Raw genomic sequence first — 21,352 nt, 5'->3', positions numbered from 1 at the left:
GGTTCAATGTATTATTGATAGTCTAAACTCTCACCAGCAATGGCAAGTCTGGTACCAGAAAACACTTAGGACCAAAATCACCAACGAATCAACGCTATATATCCACAGGCTATAACAGTCACTGAATAAAGTATAAAGTTCATTGTTTCCATATACATCTGTATTATGGTATCATCCAGTTTTCCTCTTAAAATTAAAACTCATAAACACTTATTTAGCAGTCGCTCAAAATATCACTGTTTTATAATCTTCACGTGTTGCATCAGCTGATCATTTACATTATAGCTCTGTTTTTAGATTGAAAACAGCCACAGTAAAACTATAAATCCCCTCTGTTTTCTGTAGGTTTGTGTTGTCAGTAGCTGAAATAAAGATCTGTTTGGAATCAAATAGACAAGGTCAGAACTATCACAGTTTAGTCTGAACCGTGGATCAACAAACAGCAACATAGCAAAGATAATAACATCCCATAACTAGAAGCACTCGGAGAGCGCAGACCTCCGCCAAGGCAGATCAGTGCCCCCCCCCCCCCCCCCCCCCCCCGATGTCTGTCTGTGTGCAAGATAACTCAAAAAGTTCTGGACGGATTTGGATGAAAATTTCAGGAAATGTTGATACTGGCACAAGGAACAAATGATTAAGTTTTGCTGGGGGGCCACTGATATGCCTTGGCGGAGGTCTGCGCTCTCTTTTCTAGAAAAGCACTCATAGAGTGCAGACCTCCGCCAAGGCATATCAGTGGCCCCCCACCAAAATTTAATCATTTGTTCCTTGTGCCAGTATCAACATTTCCTGAAATTTTCATCCAAATCCGTCCAGAACTTTTTGAGTTATCTTGCACACACACAGACAGACAAACCAACACTGACAAAAACATAACCTCCTTGGCGGAGGTAATAACTTTATACCTTCATAAGCCTCATAATCAGACTCAGGCAGATGGATGAAATCCTGTTATTTCAACATCTAACTCCATTCTTTTCATGTAGAGCTGTGTCCAGTGGAGAAAACAACAACAGTGCTTTTAGCTTTTATCACCGAGTCACTTTCTTTGATTCTAAAACTTGTTTCATATTGGTTCTTATTCCATTTGGTCACTTTCTGATGCTTTGGTCAAAGGCCTTGTGGTGTTAGTTTTCCTCACCATGCGAGATCGGCAGAATGACTCACTACTCCCTCTAGTGGCCACGTGAATAAAGGAAATAAATTCACTTAATATCTGTACAAATGAATCCATTGGCATCTTTGACAGAAATGCACACGTCTTTATTCTAAATACTGCTGGTGATAATTTTAGGTAATTTTTAATATTCAAAAGTAGAAATACTGCATATACCCCCTTTTAAAGAAGAGCATAATCTAGACCTTTATATTATTTATCTTTGGATCAACGTTCCTCTCAATATTCAAAGTCTGGAAAAAATGAAAAAATTCCTTCAAACTGGCTCTTTTACTTTAAGATATTCACATAGCAGAACAGGAGGTTGTTGGTAACAGTGCACACAGCCAAATGTAATTTCCAGAGTGTACACGGAGGCTCTGGGCTGCATAAAGGTCCTTTGTGTTCTCCTGAGGCTGGTTCATGTTTGTGCCACTGACCTGTCTGTCCCGGCAAGATGCTCACGGAGAAAAACAGCCCTGTTAAATCCACTTTCCACACCACAGCCCCATGACAGAGCACTTAATTGATAACAGGGAGACAATTGGACTGAGACGACTTGTGTGAATCAACAAAGGGGATCATTTCAGGGCGCTTATCTGTCTTTTAACCAACTAACATGGGTTTAGGGAGAAATAGACAAAAAAGCTGAGGTAATTGATTCATTTCTTCCTAATTGGAGGACAGTACATGAGCATTGTTTTCATTCTAGATTATTCAGGTGATCATTCTATCGATTAGTCAGTTGCTTCATGAATAAAACTTTAGGAAATGCACAAATATCATTAGGAATTAATCTCAATGTTCAACTCAAAGTCTTGAAGCTCTGTTTCTGAAATTATTAACACTTGTAGCCACTGCATGTACAGAATGTCACAAAATGAATGCACATTCTCTGCTTTACACTTTTTACCTTGACAGCACACTGCTTGCAAAACTGAACACAACTCAATGCTTTACCCACAGACTCATGTCATGTGATGTGGATGAATTTTTCTGTCCAGATGCACAAAGAAAGACTGATTGAGCCAAATATTTTTCCCTCTGTTTGGTTCCTTTTACTGTGCTTCGGTATTGCGTTATGTTTGGATCACACGCTCAGACCTTACATAATGGGACACTCATACGGCATGATGTAAACGGGTGATAGACTGATCTCTTTTTTCTTTTTCATAGTACAATGACAATAAAAATTCTATACGCCTAGGATGATTGATCTGTGGAAGGGCTGCAGCTAATTATTATTTCCGTTGTCAGGTAATATGTTTCAGTAAATTGATTATTGTTTGATCCATGAAATGTCATAAAATGCAGAGTAATGCTGATTAGTTTCCAAAGTCCTTGTCATCAAATGCTTTGTTTGGCCACAAACCCCAAAGATTTTCAGGTGACTGTCATAACGGATGAAGTAAACTAGAAAATGTTTACATTTAAGACGGTGGAATTGGAGAATTTGTACTTTTTTTATTCTTAAAAATTGTTCATTCAGGGTGTACACAGATTATTAACAGGTCTTAAATGTGATTGTCCTAAATTGTAAGGCCTTAATTATCTTTTAAGTTGATAATCAATCCTTAAATTTGACAATCAAAGATCTTAAAAATTCCAGTGGCACAATAAATGTTATTGCCATATTTTGTTTGAAAATCTATGGAAAGAACTAGTCAAATGTGTAATTAGTGTATGAACTTTAGCAGGTTCAGTGTCCGTAGCACAAACATTAGTAATGGACAAATGGAAATGAGACTTGGTTAAGACAGATTCAACTCTAACCATGAGGCCCATTGGACTGTTATTTATTTGAATGGAACGTCTGAAATTTGATCAAAGATGCCTTGAAAAATGTCTTAAAAAGTCCTAAATTTGACCTCCTCAAACCTGCATGTAGGATACCCTTTAATTTATCAAGTATCAAAATAATTGTCATTTATTTAATTTAGTAGTTGACAATGAGCCGACTAATCTGCTGAAATTTATTTTTTTCAAACCGTATTTGCAAAATTTGGGTCTGACTGTAGCTGATGGCTAATATTTGGCAACCCAACTACAATTACTGACTTACAGGGTAGATAGTAGCTCAAAAGATAGAAAGATCTTTTAGATTTTTGATGGTTTCTTTGATGTTCATTTGTAGACGTTTTGACCAGTTATTCTGATGTTCAATGATCCACGTTAATTATATTTTCTTTGTTGCTGTGTTCTATTACATGTTCAGTTAAACAGTCACCAATTTTCTAAGGAAGTCAAAGATGGTTCATATAATAGTTTTGATTTCAGAGCTTAATATTGTCCAACTGAGAAGTAATCAGTATTTATTTAAGCCTTTAAAGCTTTGCCCTTGCTTGAATTCCAAATGTAAAGGCATGTTTATTATAGGAGTGACAAAATTCTTCTCTTCCCTGCGCACAGAATTATTATCATCATTGTGGTGTAGGGTTATGGGAACCGTACTGATGCAAAAGCATGATTTTTAAAGGATTATGTTTTAGTCTTTTGGTGCAAAGTTTTTTGGTGCAAAATATCAGCCAAATATTGGTATTGACTGATTTTGGTCAACATTGGTATCGTCTTTTAAGATGCCTTTTCATTGATGTTGTGTTACTTTAATGTTTCTTACATAACTTTGTATGTTTCATATGTGATGAAGAACTAAAATACTTTAAAACAGTATCTCTTTCTGTTTATAATGAATGTTTCTTTGTGAATGGGGGATAAATAACAACAAAAACAAAATGCAAAACAGAAAATAATTGGTATATGCCAATAATTTTGCAATCAGTGCATCCTAAATTAGTGTCATATTAAAGTCTCACTCTTGAAATGAAAACACATTCAGTAGTACAAGTTGGTGGAACAAAATCTGATGATTGTATTAAAAATTCCAGAATGATTTTCTCTCACTTTGTTTGACAAGTACAAGAGGGAGACTAAATCACAACAAAAAGTAACAAAAAATAGTATCTGTATCAGCACTGACTATCAGGAAAAAAACTGTAAATTGCCCTTTTTCATTTAAAAAAAATTATAATTCAGAACCCCTACATATTGTGCTAACCACCACATTTAACAAAGGAAAATAACTTGCATTCGGCTGCAAACTCTTAGTGTTTTCACAGTTTTGTTTTAGTTTCGGTATCTGTAATAGCCTGTAAAAGAACAGCCTCATTAAGAACGACTCATCTCATATCAGAATTCAGATTGTGAGAACGTTGTGGTCTAAATGTTGACAGAAGATCTGAGGAGCTGTTGAGATGTGTGTTGCTGATTCATTACTCCAGTTGGAGAATAAGCCGCTGGGTGCAGACACCCTGACGATAATGACCTGCCCATCAGGATTATTTCTGCCTGTTTTTCAGATTCAGTCCTCCGGCCTCCTCTACTGTACTGGACTGACTCAGCGTCTGCCCATAGTGTGAAACAGACACAAACACTCTAATAACCTCAGAACATGAAGTCACGTTGTGCTTCTTAAGGCTAATTTTGCTCTGGTCTAAACTATAAATATAATTCTGCATATATATTTAGTTGCAGCTCCTTTTTCCCTTTATTAGTTTGCTTAACCTTTTCTCTAAACTGTCCACAATGGAAAAAATGTTGTAGATTAAGGCTTTGTTGTGTTTGTGGTTCATTTACAGGATAATAAGAAGTAGTGATTTGCACATCCACACTGAGTAGGCTAGTGGCTGGAATTTGTCAGCTTTGTCCTCGTTTTTATCTTGACGTGGATGTACTTATGTTTGATCCATTTCTGCTTTTTTTCCTCCAAAATGGTCGTCTAAACAAAATGATTGTTTAGAGTGATATCAAACGCTTAAACCTGTTTTTGTAGCTGGAAACAGAATTACATGACTCAGTTGTAATAAAATGCATCAGTGCTGCTGATGATGTGCATGAAAATGAACTAATGTACAAATATGGGTGAAAACATCTCAACTCGCCTTTTCCTGCTTGAAAATCTTTTTAAGCCTTCCCACTTCCACGACTTTTACTTTTAGTCTTGTTTTAGTTTGATTCTACATCATGACATTTGTTTAAAAAAATCCATGTTGCCACTCCTAATCAGAGCTCAGTCCATCTGTCTTTCTGTCGTATTCCGCCAAATCTCATTTTCTGTTATATTGCCCTACTCTGAACCTCTGCAAAGTGATTTTTTCCCTCTCATAAAACCCCAGCCTTTGTCAGTTCATTTATTTGTCACTTTGAATCCGAAATATCACATTAAAATGTTGCATTAACTAGGGCTGTACAATTAATTGAATTTTAATAGTGATCATGATTTTGGCTGCCATGATTAAATTAACCTGATCGTCGGTGATATTTACATTTAAAATGTGGGCTCTGCTGCATATCTAATCAAGCACTTTCTCAACCAGTGGTCAGCCAACCACCAGGGGGCGAACGCGAACGCTTTATGAAGCAGCCTAAACAACAAGCGAGTGCACCCTGCAGTGGCAGCCTCAAGTCACTCCATGGGCTGATGAGAGCGAGTCGTGTCGAGACAAGAAAGTACCGCAGCAATTGGAGATGAGGAGCATCATGGTGAGGAGCTGGAGCTAGAGCCTCCAAAGGGATCAACATCCATTGTTTGGATTCGTTTCAGATTCAGGGCAAGTGACGTTAAACAAGAAGAAGTCATATGTAAAGAGTGCAGCAGAGTTGTGTCTGCCCAGGCTAACACATCTAATCTATTCAACTATTCTGAAAAAGCATCACAAATGCAAATACCAGGAATGCATGAAGGCCAAAGCTAATGTTACCTCACAAAATCCCTGTCTGTGTCCAGCGGCAACCCAGACAACCATAGCAACACTGTATCCATCTGCCTCCCAAAGACACACTGAAATAACAGATTCTACATCATTTATTTGGCCACAGACGTGTCCACTAAATACAGTGAGCAATGAGAGCTTCAGAAAAACGGTCAAAACACTGGGCAAGAAATATGTGATCCCCTCACACAATTATTTCCAAGCATAATGTTATTATGTGTTATAATATTTATTCAGCTAGCCCTCTGTAAATTTTAAATTCTTGGGTAAATTTAATTTTTTTTTAGAATTATTTATCATTTATTCTTATTTAAAGCTTCATTTTGCACTGAAAACTGTTCACATTTTGTTTGTTTAAAAGTAGTGCAAAAAAAAAAAAATGCTGATGTTTTCCTTAACATGATGGATAATTGTGATTACAATATTGATCAAGATAATTGTGATGATCATTTTGGCCATAATCATACAGCCCTAACAGTAACTCAACAAAACAGGCTGCAGAAGTGGTTTTTGTCAGGAAAATTGGTACCTTTAGGGCATGGGTCGGCAACCTTTGCTATCTAAAGAGCCATTTTTGGACAGAAATGGAAAAAAAACTGTCTGCAGCTTAAAGATATCCTTATGTTTTACCTCTAAGTGGTGACTGTTTAAGAAGCTCTGTAGGATTAATTGGTGCAAATTATGTTGAGATTAAATCAAAGTCGTGGTGCATGTATAGAACTACAAAGAAATTACAGAACTACACTAAAAAAAATGGTGACATTTGTCATTATTGTGCTGTCCAGCAAAAATTAACCGGTACATGAAGGCTTTCTTTACAATGGAGTATAAAGACAAATAACCTTTGAGTCATAAAATAAAAAATAATGTACTTTTAGCTCTACCTCTGTTTTTTTTATTCATTTGGAGTGTAGTCTACATTTTTACAACTGGGTCAGATCAAGGGAAAGTGAACATGTGCTAATGCTAATGGTTGTAAGTCTGCCAAAGACACTGAACCTTTAAACATTCAGTATGTGTTCACTGAAGTTGAGACACCAGCACCATCCTCCTCAACCAGAACCAGTCTACTGAAGTTAACCCCAGCTGATTTCAAGAATATGCTGAAGAAATTCAGATGTTTATAAAGTTAAAATCATGAGACTGGAGATGAACAATTAAAAAACTGTGTGAGCCAATCACATGCTGTATGATAAACATTTGAAATGATCAGTAATGCTGTAAGATAAACGTTTGAAACATGAAGCGTAGTTGGAAGCTTGATGCTTTGTTACTGTATATTGTTCATCATTTAATCAAAATTATGACTGAAGTATATTTACTATTGTTATGTTTACTTTATATATATATGATAAATAAAAGTGATCAAGGAGTTGTGATTTTTTTATTCAGTCTTTAAGCCCTCCATTAAATGTTGGCTATTAGGCCTGTGGCTTCATGACCAATGGGCCTTGCGACTATGTAACTGAGTGTTTTCACTGTAGTTCATAAGGCAATCAGTATTTTGCTACAGAAATTGGCAGTCTTGTAGATAAACATGTTATCTAAAATACCAATGTCCATTTAAAGCAATAGTTGAACAGGAACAGCATGTTATCCACGTTTGCTTAAACCCTAAAAAGTAGATTTTTCAGGGGCTACGTGATCGAGTATGTTTTTTGTAATTTTCACATTATAAAGCTAACTCAGGCAAATTATCATTTATACCATTTTAAAGTACTTGTTCATACCTACACAGAAATATAAAATCAACTTGTTTGTGTCATTTAGTTAAAAAGTTACAGGTCATTGAACAGCAACTTTGCGTCAATGTGACTGCTTGATCTGACCCAACTGCATAACATCAAAATGAGTCTATGGTTGCAATAATAGCAAAATGTGTAAAAAAATAAAAAAAAAAATAAAAAAGCTATTCATTTCCATGTTTTTGTGTTTTTGACAAAGCAACATGGAGTCACTTGAAAGGGGGTCAAGTGCCAAATGTGGCCCAGGAACCACAGGTTGCCTACCCCTGCTTTAGGGCTTCAGTTCACGGTTATAAAAAAAACTGTTTAACAGTGAGAAAATGCAGCAAAAATATTCCAAATGGAGCGTGCATATAAATGGATATTTATTTTTAGGCTGGCCTTTTATTAGGAGATAGAATCAGAACAAAACCTCAAACTAACCCTCTCAGAACCTCATATGGTTCTACATTAGTGTCCTGTGATTCTGTTGTACAAGTGTCCTTGAACCACTCGTGTCTCACATCCACACCTGTAATTCACATCTATAGGGAGTTTGTCGTTCAGTACATGTTTTTGAACTTATGAGAACTTCACTGCTCTTTTTATCATTTCAACACCACCATACAGCCCCCGTATGTCTTCTATGTGATTCTTTGGTCTAAGCGGATTAGATAAAGGTCCTGCTGTTTCCGTCTTTCCAGTTTGGAGGAAATGCCTTGAGGAGAAAACCTTGCTTTCCAGTACCGAGTCGACTTAGTCACATGACCGTTAATCCTAGATCAGAGCGCTGACTAATGGGAAATGTTTATGAATTGGCTTTGGTGTGATGTAGCGGTGCCTGGAGACTGTATTGGTGGGTGGCCCCCGGAGTCCTCCAGGCAGGCGGGGACGGACGCCGTGAGAGAGACGCTGCCTCCACCTCCAGCACTGCCACCATGGCCCGGGAGCAGCCCAACGTCGGGGACCTCCTCCCGCTCCTGGAGACCTCCGACCTTCACCAGCTAGAAGAGATCCGAGGCCTTATCAACGAGCAGCTCAGCACCGGTACAGAGGGTTTAGAATCGAGGATTTTGTGATATGCTGATTGAAATAGTTACACTGGTTTTTATCTAATCATTTATATCAGGTGAGTTTTTTTCAAATATCCTTGGTGTTTTTTCCTTGAAGAGCGGGGGTCCATGCTGCTGAACGGGCTGGTCGACTACTTTTTGGAAACAAACTCCGCCCAGGCCATGCATATCCTCTCCTCAGTCAGAGAGCCACATGACAAGGTGAGAAAACAAGGATTTTATTAGCCTTCCGGTATCAGGGTGAGCATATTATGCATATTTTGCACTTCTTGTTGTAAAAACTCATATTATTTTTCACAATTTGTATTGGGTCAGAATAAGTTGTTCATTTTTGCATGATTTTTAAAATCATGACCCTGCCACTAAAATCAGCACTATACTAGCACCCTTCTCTGAAGTGAGTAAAAAATGCAAATTGGCGCATTTTAGCATTTAACATTTCACCTAGCATCAAAAAATAAAAATGCATATTCACCAATGTTGCTGTTAATCATTGAAATATGCCAGGCGGCAAAAATCAAGAAGTAATCAATTTTATCTAGTATATTAAAAAAATTTTTTTGGTTTGTTTATACTACAATCATGACATTAAAGGGTTAAAAACAAATATGACAGTAATTGAATATTTGGTATTTTTGGTTATGGCTCAAGTTGATGAAATGCAAAAAAAAAAAAAAAAACATGAAAAGGTTTTTATCCTCAGCCCTTGCCACAGGGTATTGTCATCAGTTTGTCATCTGTCCGTCCGTTTGTGTGTCCATATGTGCACAAACTTTGGCGTAGACTGAAGGCTGAGGGTTTTTCAGTGCAGGCATGTTATGTTTTCCTTTTGTATGAAAAACATTTTGAATATTACTATGGCACTTCGCAGATTTCACAGTTTTGATGGATAAGAAGGGTCTCTCTGGGTGGGACACCAGAGGGTTAAACCTATGCATTCACTCTGACCCTACACCATGCTGTAGATCTGCCGAAGGCATTTGTTCTTTGAGATTTGATGAACAATTATTATGACTAAGCAATTTTAGAAGACAGAAAAAAAAGACATCTTTTGTTTGTTTTATTTTTGTTAAGAGAAGTCGACAAAGATAATAAATAATAGACAGGTCAGGAAAAAGCTGAAAATGAAGGGGGTGTATGTAACGTGTCCATTTAAATACTTTCAGATTTATCAAGTTCTAGAGAAATGAACATGCAAAAACTAATATAATTGTAACAAAGGGACTTAAACACATTTGCTTGTACACTGGCAGTCATGACCATAAATATCAGAGAATGAGATAAAATATCAAAACAAAATGCAGTCTCAGTGTGACAGTTAAATGGATTTTAAGCACTTTTTTTTTACGTTTTAACAGTGGGAAAGGTCACTGTAATTTAGTAACCCTAAATGTTATGAATAATTTACATCTGCATGTAAGAAAAATTTCAGATAATAAAAGTCTAAATTGATCTTGATCAGAACTATTTCCCTGAATGTCTGTTATAAAGATAAACTCCTAATAGAGAAATATTGATATCATGAATAATCTGAATAGTACAGCTGTGGAGGTTCTGAATTAGAGGAGCAGATGGAATGTGTAATTGTGTATCAGGGTATCAGGGAGATTTGCCGGAAAAGCATTCACATAAACCTGTGTTTCCCAAACTCGGGGTCAGGACCAAAATGGATCGTGGAGCTTTTATTTGAGGTTTTTAAATGGTAGAGGAAAATGAACAGCAATAATACGACATGATTTATTTATGGTATTTAAAACTAAGAACATGTTCTCTGGAGGAGTTTATGAATGTTAATCACACCAAAGCCGAGTGAAATGTAGAGGGGAGACATCAGATGTAGAAAGACATATGACAAAAATGACATAAACAGATGGACATGACATAAAAAATGTACCCACTGTAAAAGACAAAAAGCACTGAATGCTTGGCAGTGTATATTTTAATGTAAGGCTGCACAATATATCAAATTAATTTATTAATCAATCAAAGTTTTGGTTTCTAAAAATTATGACAAATCTGAAAATGAAGAATATTCCTCAATGATCTTTCTTGCTCAACAAAAATCTAAATGCAATATATTGTGAGTGTTTCTCTGTATCCAGTCAGATATGACATATAGTTGTAGTGTTTTGCAGTTGAGTTTTATATTCCCTTCATGTACCCACAAAACAATTAATTAAAATCAGAAGTCATCCATTACATTGAAACAAAAGTGAGATTTCATTGCTTGGCCATACTTGCCAAGCTCTATTACAGTATAAAAGAGGGTAATTAGTGTGTATTGATATTAAATTAGAAATGAAAAACATCAATATGTGTTTTGTAGTGTACTCTCCATATTGAAGAAGAAATTTCCATCCACTAGAGTGCTATATGGTGATTATAAAAATACACCATTTTAGGAATTTTCACTGTTTGATCACAGTTAATGTTCAAAGTTACTATGAAATGTAAATGTAAAATGTCACAGCCAAATCTATCCTCACACCACGGCATCAGTTCCGGTCTGTTGTTTTCACCTGTGTCTTACTGTATTGTCTGGCTCTAACCACCAAACACAGAGCTAACCCAGCTGCCCCTTCCTTCCCTCCCCTCCAGCACCTTCTGGATAAGATGAACGAGTGTATGACCAAACAGGCCTGTCGGCTGCCCACCCTCACCCTGCTCGGCCACGTAATCCGCAAGCAGCCGTCCTGGATCCACAAGATCGCCCGGTATCCTCTGCTGCTGTCGCTGCTCAAATGCCTAAAGGTAATGAAGCCCTTCGAGGATCCAAGACACCGGTGAAATTTAGAGACTTCTGTATTTTTCCTGTTTAGATTAATGTGTTCAAATGTTTTTATTAATGCACAGCACAACCTTAAAGGTGGTTATGGAACTGTCATAGCTGTTTATAAATATTTAAAGTATATCTACAATGACCAGTAGCTTCCAGGTTTGACGCTGTACATTATTGATTGATGGTTTGTTTATCCACACTGATCAGAGGTCAGATTTGATAAGGGCTGCTCAGACATTTGTGGATTAACATCTTGATTACATTTTTACTTACCAGTGCAGATCTTCATATTAAGCAGAGGATTTTAGGTGGCTTCTTTTTTTTTCTTCTTTACATTCATTACTGAAATAACTGCAGATTAAGTGGCTTTAATTATGAATTGAACAAATTAAATGAGGTGAAATGCATTTATCTTGGTGTCTTGGCAGACGGATACGGACGTGGTGGTGCTGATCACTGGAGTGCTGGTGCTCATCACTCTGTTGCCCATGATCCCCCAAGCTGGGAAACAACATCTGTGGGAGTATTTTGACATCTTTGGCCGCCTGGCATCCTGGAACCTGAAGAATCCCGGTAAAAAGAGAAAGAAATATTCCCTAAATAACATATGCATCAATGACAAAATTCTGCAGATTGTTGAAAAGTCTAAAATGTCTTCAGTACATTTTTTACCAGTCATTAAAAACAGATAGCTGTTTCTTTTCTTTTCTTTTCTTTCTTTCTTTCTTTCTTTCTTTCTTTCTTTCTTTCTTTCTTTCTTTCTTTCTTTCTTTCTTTCTTTCTTTCTTTCTTTCTTTCTTTCTTTCTTTCTTTCTTTCTTTCTTTCTTTCTTTGTGTTTTTAGAGCTACATAATTAATTAAAGTATACTAAAAATGTCAGCATGTGGAGTGTTATAGAAAGATCCAGGTTTAGGAGGATTTTGGATGATTTTCATGCAAAAATGAAAACCCTAAGGACAGGACAGTCTTTGGTTTAGAGTAAAGAGGTACGGTATAAAACATGCAAAACTGAAAGTCACAACATTTTATGTATTTTAGATTAAAGTTCTTGTACAATTTTAGTTGAAAAGTGGGCATTTTCTCTTATATCTAAGCAGACTCAAATCAAAATCACAAATTGCAGTATCAGGGCCCTGGTTTTTATCCCAGATCCAAAGTTTCACCATTGCTTCAATGTTGATTCTTTAGGTGAGGCTCAATCTGCTCATTTGTAACCCATGATGCTTTTTTTCTTCATCTTTCAGGGCATGTTTCTGAGGTTTATCTGATCCACCTGCACGCCAGCGTCTATTCGCTCTTCCACCGCCTCTACGGCATGTACCCGTGCAACTTTGTGTCCTACCTGCGCTCTCATTACAGCATGAAGGAGAACATGGAAACATTTGAGGAGGTGGTGAAGGTGAGGTGTCTAACTTCACTCCTTTTCTTCAGAACTTCATTTGAGAGAAGAAAATAATCCATGAATTTTCTTTAAACCTTCATTCCAGCCGATGCTTGAACATGTACGTATTCACCCTGAACTGGTGACAGGAACTAAGGACCATGAGCTCGACCCGACCAGGTGCGGCCCACTCTTCCATACTTGCTGTCAAAGCACATCAGGGTTTGATCTGCTGCATTGTTTAGTCTGATCTGTATCCTCTGTTGTAGGTGGAAAAGATATGAAATCCATGACATCGTGATTGAATGTGCCAAAGTGTCTCTCGACCCCAAGGAGGCATCCTGTGAGGAGGGTTATGCCGCCATGCCTGAGAACTTCTACCCTCAGATTCACCTGCGACCACAGGACTCCACATCCAGCCCCTACACGGACCTCCACAGCAGCTACGGTCAGAAAACACCTCATAATCACAACACTGGGGATTAGAGGAGTTAGGAAATGTGACTGATTCAGATTAATTTACCAAACACTTTGACTTAGCTTGATTATTTTTTTAATGTCATAAAAGGAAAAATACTTTTAAGCCACCTTGAAAATGCTTATCAGATTCAGAAAAAGGTTTATTTTAAGGAATAAGGAAGCATACGAGCTGGTGAAAACATGAATAAATGGATCAAACATCAGTTAATTTTAATGTTAATATTAATCCTTGAAGTGCCAAATTTGCAACATTGCCACAAGCGACATAACTGAATGAGACAGACAATCTTGTTACCACCTCCTACCAATAGATAGCAGACATGTGCCCTTTCAGTCCCTAACAGCATTTCAGGGCATGTTTCTACTCAAAGTGAAGAAGAAAATTCAGTTTGAAAGGCGTGGTCCTGAGCTGGCTTAGTAATTAAGTAAGTAAAGTTTGTTTAGTTTAGTTTTGATAGATAAGGACCGAGTTGGCTACTCTGCTGCTTGGCTAAAAAGCCACTGAAACTTACTGCATCTTACATTTTACTAATATTTAAGTTCATTTATTTTAAGGATAAGATGGCAAAAAAACAAAAACACAAAGAAAACTTCCAGGTAGACATGTTCAATGTTCAGTTTTACTAAATGTTATGCAGGCCAATATGGCCACCACCCTGTGATGTCACAATATGCAAATTAGATGAGTACATTTATCATCATCATCAGCATTATATTTAGATAAAGTATACTTGTAATCTCATTAGGTTATTTTCTGTTCTTTTCTTTTTCTTTTCTTTTTATTTACTTATTTGTTTTTATTACCCCCCCTTTTCCTCCTTTTTTTCCCTCTCTCTCTTTTTCCTTTCTCTTCTTCTCACTTAGTTTCAGTTACCTAATGATTATCTTTGGTCATATCCCCAATTTTTTTTTGTTTTTGTTTTTGAGAAGCCCACATCACAATAACATATAAGCGTATAACAAACTTGATATGATTTCACTAACCAATTGGTAGTGGAATGATTCTAGTGAAACTTGTTTGTGTGATATCCATGCACTTTTGTGATTTTCATATGTTTTGAAGACGTTTCTGTCAGTAACACATAATTTACTACGAATTATGCACTCATTCATTCATACATTTATTAAAATGAATTTTTCTACTACACACAACAGGTACAGTCTCAACCAAAAAAGTAGGCACACAAGTATAAAAATACATAAAGCCAAGTACTTGGGGGGGGGGGATAGCAGTTTTGTAAAGAGTCTGGAGTTTTTATTTGGATAAAAAGCAAGCTCCCTGTTGATTAGTCAGATTACTTCCTAATATATTATACTTCCCAATCCTACAAGAAAAATATTTTTACCCCTGTTTCCTAAAATGTATAATTCAGAATTTGTTGTTTTTCATGGGGTTTTAAAGCAGGTTCCCAGTGCATCCAAACTATTTCATACCATGCTGTTATGACAGTTGCAAAGTCTGTGCACTGATACCTAGGTCTGTACTGGTGATATGAACACACAGAAGATTATGTGCAAGTGAAGATGTATCGTCCTCACCAAGGTCCATTTCTGTGAGCAGAAATAAGACCTGCGAGAACTCTTCCATTGTAGATACTGGTCTGTGCACTAAACGTCACATGCATGCAACTTGTTTTTATTTGAGCAGGTTTTGAGAGTAGTTGATCAGCATTTTGTGGAAGATGCCTCACTCCTGCGCTTCTAAAATGGTTACCACAGTTTGACATCACTGGATTAGTATGAGCTTGTGCCTAGTTACAATCTTCTGATTATGATTTGGCAACATAAAGGCTTTTACCATTACAGTAGAATATCTATATATCAACATCTGTCTATTTCTACTAACAATATGTCTGAAATATCTATTTACGGGACAGGACGCAAGTACTCGAGGTAGAAGAATGTTGGAACTAATTGTTTCAGTCATACTACATCACTAAATAAGGTGTTTTTTTTTTTTTAAATGTTGCGAAACAGTTGTTGTGTCGTCCTTGTATTTTCATTATTGTGCTGTTAGTTTTCTGGCTGGTTTAAAGGACAAACACCAAACTGTGGTGTCCAAGGAGCAGAGAGGGCCTGCAGGTTGTTGGTGCATCTGTTTGAAGATTGATACGACTGTTTGTCTTCTTGACAACAGGAAGCTCCTCTTCGACCCCGTTCTCCACTCCACGGCAGCCGCTACCCCCGCCCCTGTCCTTGCCCCCCTTCTCAGGGACACTGTCCTCCTACCGAAGCCCACAAACCTCCAGACGCCAGGTAAGATCATCCATAATGCGGTCAAAACCTGTCTGAATTTAGGGTTGTTGTTTTTTTTTTGGTAAAGATTTGTCTGTAAGTGAGGATCGGGGGAGGTAGAACCAGATCTCTGTGGTGTCAAGCTTGTGTTTGCTGCTCACAGCTGTACACAAGCTCATATTTACACCTCATATGTCACCTGTCAGATGTTGAGAGTTTATTGCTTTTTTTCCCAAAACCTGTAAATCGAGAGAGCAGACAGGCAGCCTTTGAGTCATCAGGGCTACTAGATGCCCCCATCCTCGTTCTGCCACCTCGCTGTAGACTGTCCCCGAGGTCGGTTGCCTTGGAGATGCCGTCTCTCAGTGTCTGTTATTGGGTCAGCCACACGAGGGAGGGGTCCGGGTGTTTTTCTGCCCCCCGGGGTCTGTCTGATGATGAAAACGTGGAAAACATTGGGAAACCTCTATGTTCAGTTTGCTTTTGTTTATGTCTACTTGATCATTCTTTGTGATTTTTTTTTTTTTTTTTTTACCAATAAGAAGTTGAATAATACAGACTTTGAGAAAATGTGATTTTAATACACATACAGTAGAACTTCGCAGTATGAGTTTGATTTGTTCCTTGACCAAGTTCAATCTATTCTATCCTAAAAACCACCCAAAAAAACTAGTTGCAGGATAAAATTAGTTTTTGAGTGAGTTCAATCCTTATAGTCACAGGATTCACTGAGTAAAATTTAGAGTTTGTTTGTCTGACATTTAGGCTCTTCAATCCAAAGCAGTAGTAAGAGCGTTTTCAGACTGAGTATCCAGATCCGTGATGTACCTGGGTATAATCACACCTTTCCTGCAGACGTTGCGTTCACAAGCATGTACTGTGGCCTGTGACCGAGAAGGAGTGGGTGTTACAGGGCGGAAACAGTAGGTGGCAGTGTGGAAGGAATTCTGTAGCTATCCAATAAATGCGGAAGTGACAAACCCTTATGTCATCAACCGAGCAACTGTTCTGCTCACAGGCAGTACTTTTCTATCTGTTAGCCTGTTTGAGGCAAAGAGAAGAAGAGCGACCTTTGTTGTCCCTGATGTATCACAGAGCAGTTCAGTCAATAAGGCAAGCCCGTGCCGCACAGATCCGAGACTGGTATGGTGATTAGGTCACTTCCGGTCTCGGGTATGGATTGCTTTCACACTGCAACATACCCCACTGGAATCCATGCAGTCCGTACCCAGGGCTACCTTCTCAGCTGGACTCAGGTATGGTACTCGCGCATGGAATGTTTGCATTCACATTGATAAAATTAAGTGGACTCGGATACAGACTCGGATACCCAGTCTGAAAACAGCCTAAGTTAACAAAATGCTAGAGATGTATCAAGTTACTGAAATGACCAACATTCCTGCCTGTAGGGGGCAGTAGAACTACATAGATTATTTAACTGTATCAGAAGAAAACAAAGTAAAACAGCAGAATAAACTCAAATATTCATGAGTGAAGGACTGTTGTGCATCATCATCTGCAGCGTTAACATCTACTGACAGAACACACCAAACTGTAGAAACACATTCAATCGAATATGTATTTGTTTGCTTCCTCTTTGCTGGATAGAGCACATCTACTGTTCGATGAAAATGTTCATGTAACTGTTTCCATGAACCAAGGCTTAAACCTTATAATAATACACGACAGGTTTGATTTTTGTCAGAATGTCAAGATGGACAAAAGCTGCCTTAAGGCTGAATGACGAAGCCTCAAATCCATCAGCTTTATTCTGACATTGAAATATCTTAACACTCATCTGCTGTGCACTCAGCATACTCAAAGTAATAATTATCTAACTAAATAAACTGGAAACTCAAAGTAATTTATCAGTATATCGTTAGCATCTTAGCATAATTGCTTAAGTCATATTTTGGATATCTGCGTAACTTTGCTCTCCTAAGACTGCTAAGTCATTTTATGCAGATATCATAATTTTGTCAAAATGACTTACGCAATTATGCTATGAGGCTAACAATATGTGGAATGATTATTAATCTAACGATAAAAATATCTCGTTTGCAACGTTTTTAATCTTTGGAGATATTTCCCTGCAAAGTCCGTATTTCCAGGTTAGAAGCTTCCATTGGTGCTAACTTTTGAAAGAGTTTGCAGATATACTACCGATGTAAACCAAATCCATCATATGTGTCTCTGGCTCTAATGCTCTAATGTCAGTCTTGTAGCTTGAATATAATCCAGATCATGTTGTTTGTTTCTCTGCAGAACTCGGCCTGTGAGCTGAACTCTTCCTGCGGGGGGAAGGACCCTCTGTGGAGCCCCTCCTCGTTGTGCGGCATGGCCACGCCCCCCTCCTCCAGGGGCATGTCGCCCAACTTGGAGCTCTCTCACAGCTCCTCGCACCTTCCCAGCCGCTTCCATTGCACATCAGGTGACACATTTCAACCTAGTTAGCTTTAATGCTCCTGCTTTATGGATGTTTACCAACATTTAACCGATGTTTGATTTCCCGCTGATCAGGAGGGAAAGGAACGCCTGCCTCCAGCACTCCCGCCACCTCCTCCCCTCCTCCCACACTGTCAGATGACTTCCCCATAATCTCCTTACCCGCCAACACAGTCCAGTCCAGTCCACCCAGAAAGGTAAGCCCTCTACTCTCAACTGTTGAGATGTAACACGCATTTATATTTTCCCTTGGCCTGTAATATGGAACAATATAGTAATCAGTATGTAAGTTAAGTTATACTGTGATATCCGCGTAATAGTGCTGCTTCCTTTTTCATCATTGGCTCTGACCTGAAAAAAATATGACTTGGGCAAGTATGGTATGAGGCTAACAAATTGTGCCTTTTTTGCTGTTTTGGCTCTTGTCCATCATGTGGTTTGTCATAATTTTGTGAACTACTCAAGAAACTACTTGTCTTCGCTGCTGTCAATGGATAAACTCTAAGAAAATAGGCTAACATCATGAAAACTCCTGCTTTTCAATTTTGTGGGGGCCACGAGGAAAATACACCACTGTCATAGTCGAATGTCATCAAATTTGTTTTCAGAATTCACATTTGTTTCTGTAGTAAAATATGACAAGTTCCCGAAGTATCGCCCTCAAAAAATACTTAAAGTAATAGAAATGAAAGTACGCAGGATGCACATTCTTGCATTTTGTTTTGTCACACTTAAATGCATCATTTTACCATCACAGTTTTTGAATAAAATCCAACAAAAGAACACAGCAACGTCTATTTAATTTTACCATAATCTGGCTATTCCTAGAAATCATTGCATAAAATTTTAGGAAGTTGTCAACATGGTCTATTTTCTGAGTGTTTTTTTTTTTTTCTCTTCGCATTTGACAAAAAGTGTTGAAAGTAGTCTTCTTGGTTGAAAAATATCACACTTTCTGACAATCATGAACCAGTATTGTTGTTGTAGAATTGCACATTTTCCTTGAAATGAACAGATTTAATTCACTTTGCAACAACCTGGTGAACTGTGTGACTTTTTTCAGGATCGAAAACAAGGAGAAAGTGGTAAACCTGCTCTGGTGAGACAAGACCAAGTGAAGGATTTAGAGAAGAGTGCAGACGCCACCACAAACAGAGGTTAGTGATGGGTCTGATTTCCTTGATTTATTATAGTTCATACATCATGGAGGGATAACATTACCTTCTGAAGGTTTACACTTGTCCAAAGTTTGAGAACATTTCAAACAGGCAAGTGAAAAATCGACTCGAACCTAAAGCTGGAGTGTGGTCATGTCTGAAGGATTTAACTGTTTCACTCATGGACAAACGTATGATATTGATGCACAGACCTGAGGTCCTTCAGCAGTACTAAGTAGACTTACAATACGAGGCCTTTATTTCACAGTTTTCATGTGCAGTTCCTGCCATGGAGATGCCACACAGTAATAATTATGCAACGAGACTTTGTAAAAAATGTCTCTTCTTTTAACAATGTAGCTACATTAACATAGAGGTGTTTTCTTAACCCTTGTGCCCTCCTCAAATGTTCTACCCTCTGTCACAATAAAAAAATACTAATAGAATCAAATCAGTTTTGTATCTAATCTTCAAGGCTCTTATCACCACTAACGCCCCATCCCCTTACTATTTATAGACAATATTTAGTTTTTGTGGATTTTTTTTGGTTATAAATCAGAATAATTTAGAATTCAAATGATTATACTAGCATAATTGTTGAATGTTTGGTAGTTTTTGCAGGACTGAAGTTGTTTAAGAGATTTATGAAAAAAGTAAAAAAATAAATATTGTTATATGATTTTATAGCAATTTTTTTCTGTGTGCACAGTTTTGCCACAAAGGTAACCACGAAGGACACAAAATGTGTCAGTGGAATATAAAACACACATAAGCATAAAAGACTCTGGATTTCAAAAATATAGCTAAAAAGAAAAGTTCTTGCAATACAGCCAAAATGATCATCAACAAAATAAAATAAGAGAAAAATGTACATAAATGCCCACGGAGGACCTAAGGATTAAGGTTTACAACTTGTCCTCTGCAGACTTTCTGATGTTCTCTCTCATGTGATGCATTCATGTTCAACAGATGCAGCGGCTGCAGAGAACATCTCCATGACGTTGACGGAGCTGTCGGTTTTCATGAAGAAACAGGAGCTGGATCTTCAGCTGAGGACGGAGAAAGAAAGAGAAGAGGGTGAGTGTTCACTTTGTCAATAAGAGATTCAACATGTGAGACAAACCAATGGGTGTGGACAGGTGTGAGAATACCATCATATGTCTTATTAAGATTGGATAGTTATACGTGAGCGGAAGAATCGCATGTGATTTGTGTGTTGATGGATAGAATTCTGCATCTACAATATAAATAAGGGTCAGGTTTAAGTCCTGTTTAACATGACGTCTAGGGCTGTGGCTTATGATTCTTTTCATTATTTACTTACACTACACTACTTGCACTAAATTGCAAAAAATGGTTGTTATAATTAGCCCAATAATTGTAATGACTCATTTCATTCAACTTTAGCAAAGATTAGACTAATACATTTCTATCAACTATTTAGTCAAAATTGAGTAATTATTTTTCATTGTCCTTCATCTGTCCATCCTAGATCAACCCTTTAAACCCTAATCTTAAAATGGTCTGCCTTGACTTTTTTTTATTATTTATTTTAAAATATGCTGTCAGTAAGTCCATTTGTTACATTTTTCCAGAGCAGTTTTTTTTTTCCATATCTTTTAAATCCAGTCATTTACAATTTACTGCATGTTACAAATCTGCTAAAACAGCATTTTCTCCAGCTGCTAGTACAGACATGAGTGAAATTACCGTAAGGACCCAATAAAACCTATAAAGCACAACGTCTCAGGTTTCAGAAACTGTTGGAATTTTTCCAACTGCACAAACAGAGTTACAGTCATCCAGACTGTATATGCACAGGGTGTGTCAGCCCTGACACGTCAGGTTTTAAAGAGTTAAGCCAAAAAAGTCAACCAGTCATTTTACAATTAAAACAATAGGATATTCATCATTAGAATAAAAAGCAGAAACAATATGATGAATAATACATCATATCACAAATATAGCACTTTGACATTAAAAAAGGAGACAAATGCTAAACCTATACCTTGGTATGCAAATGAATCTGAGTGTACACAGATATTTGCAGCATCTTGGCTTTTTATGATTAGATTCTCTAAAAGATTTATAGTAGACCCATTCTGTGTGGTATTTTCTTTGAATAGAACCCAAAATAAAATTGGAAAGAG

General features: G+C 37.5%; 1 protein-coding gene across 1 annotated transcript in view; it reads left to right on the top strand.

Moving 5' to 3' along the window:
• tsc1b (TSC complex subunit 1b) overlaps positions 1–21,352 on the top strand; it is a 56,259-nt gene that overhangs the window by 3,672 nt on the left and 31,235 nt on the right. The window contains exons 2-13 of the mRNA XM_030149643.1: positions 8,488–8,699; positions 8,823–8,926; positions 11,324–11,476; positions 11,933–12,077; positions 12,749–12,903; positions 12,992–13,065; positions 13,155–13,333; positions 15,503–15,621; positions 17,866–18,031; positions 18,121–18,242; positions 19,109–19,202; positions 20,172–20,279. Coding sequence (XP_030005503.1) covers positions 8,591–8,699; positions 8,823–8,926; positions 11,324–11,476; positions 11,933–12,077; positions 12,749–12,903; positions 12,992–13,065; positions 13,155–13,333; positions 15,503–15,621; positions 17,866–18,031; positions 18,121–18,242; positions 19,109–19,202; positions 20,172–20,279 — 1,528 coding nt within the window. The 5' untranslated portion in view covers positions 8,488–8,590. The remainder of the gene's footprint in view (positions 1–8,487; positions 8,700–8,822; positions 8,927–11,323; positions 11,477–11,932; positions 12,078–12,748; positions 12,904–12,991; positions 13,066–13,154; positions 13,334–15,502; positions 15,622–17,865; positions 18,032–18,120; positions 18,243–19,108; positions 19,203–20,171; positions 20,280–21,352) is intronic.

The sequence above is a fragment of the Sphaeramia orbicularis genome, chromosome 12, assembly GCF_902148855.1.
Source record: "Sphaeramia orbicularis chromosome 12, fSphaOr1.1, whole genome shotgun sequence".
NCBI lineage: Eukaryota > Metazoa > Chordata > Actinopteri > Kurtiformes > Apogonidae > Sphaeramia > Sphaeramia orbicularis.
The sequence above is the reverse complement of the archived record's forward strand: the minus strand, read 5'-3'. Positions and strand labels throughout refer to the sequence as shown.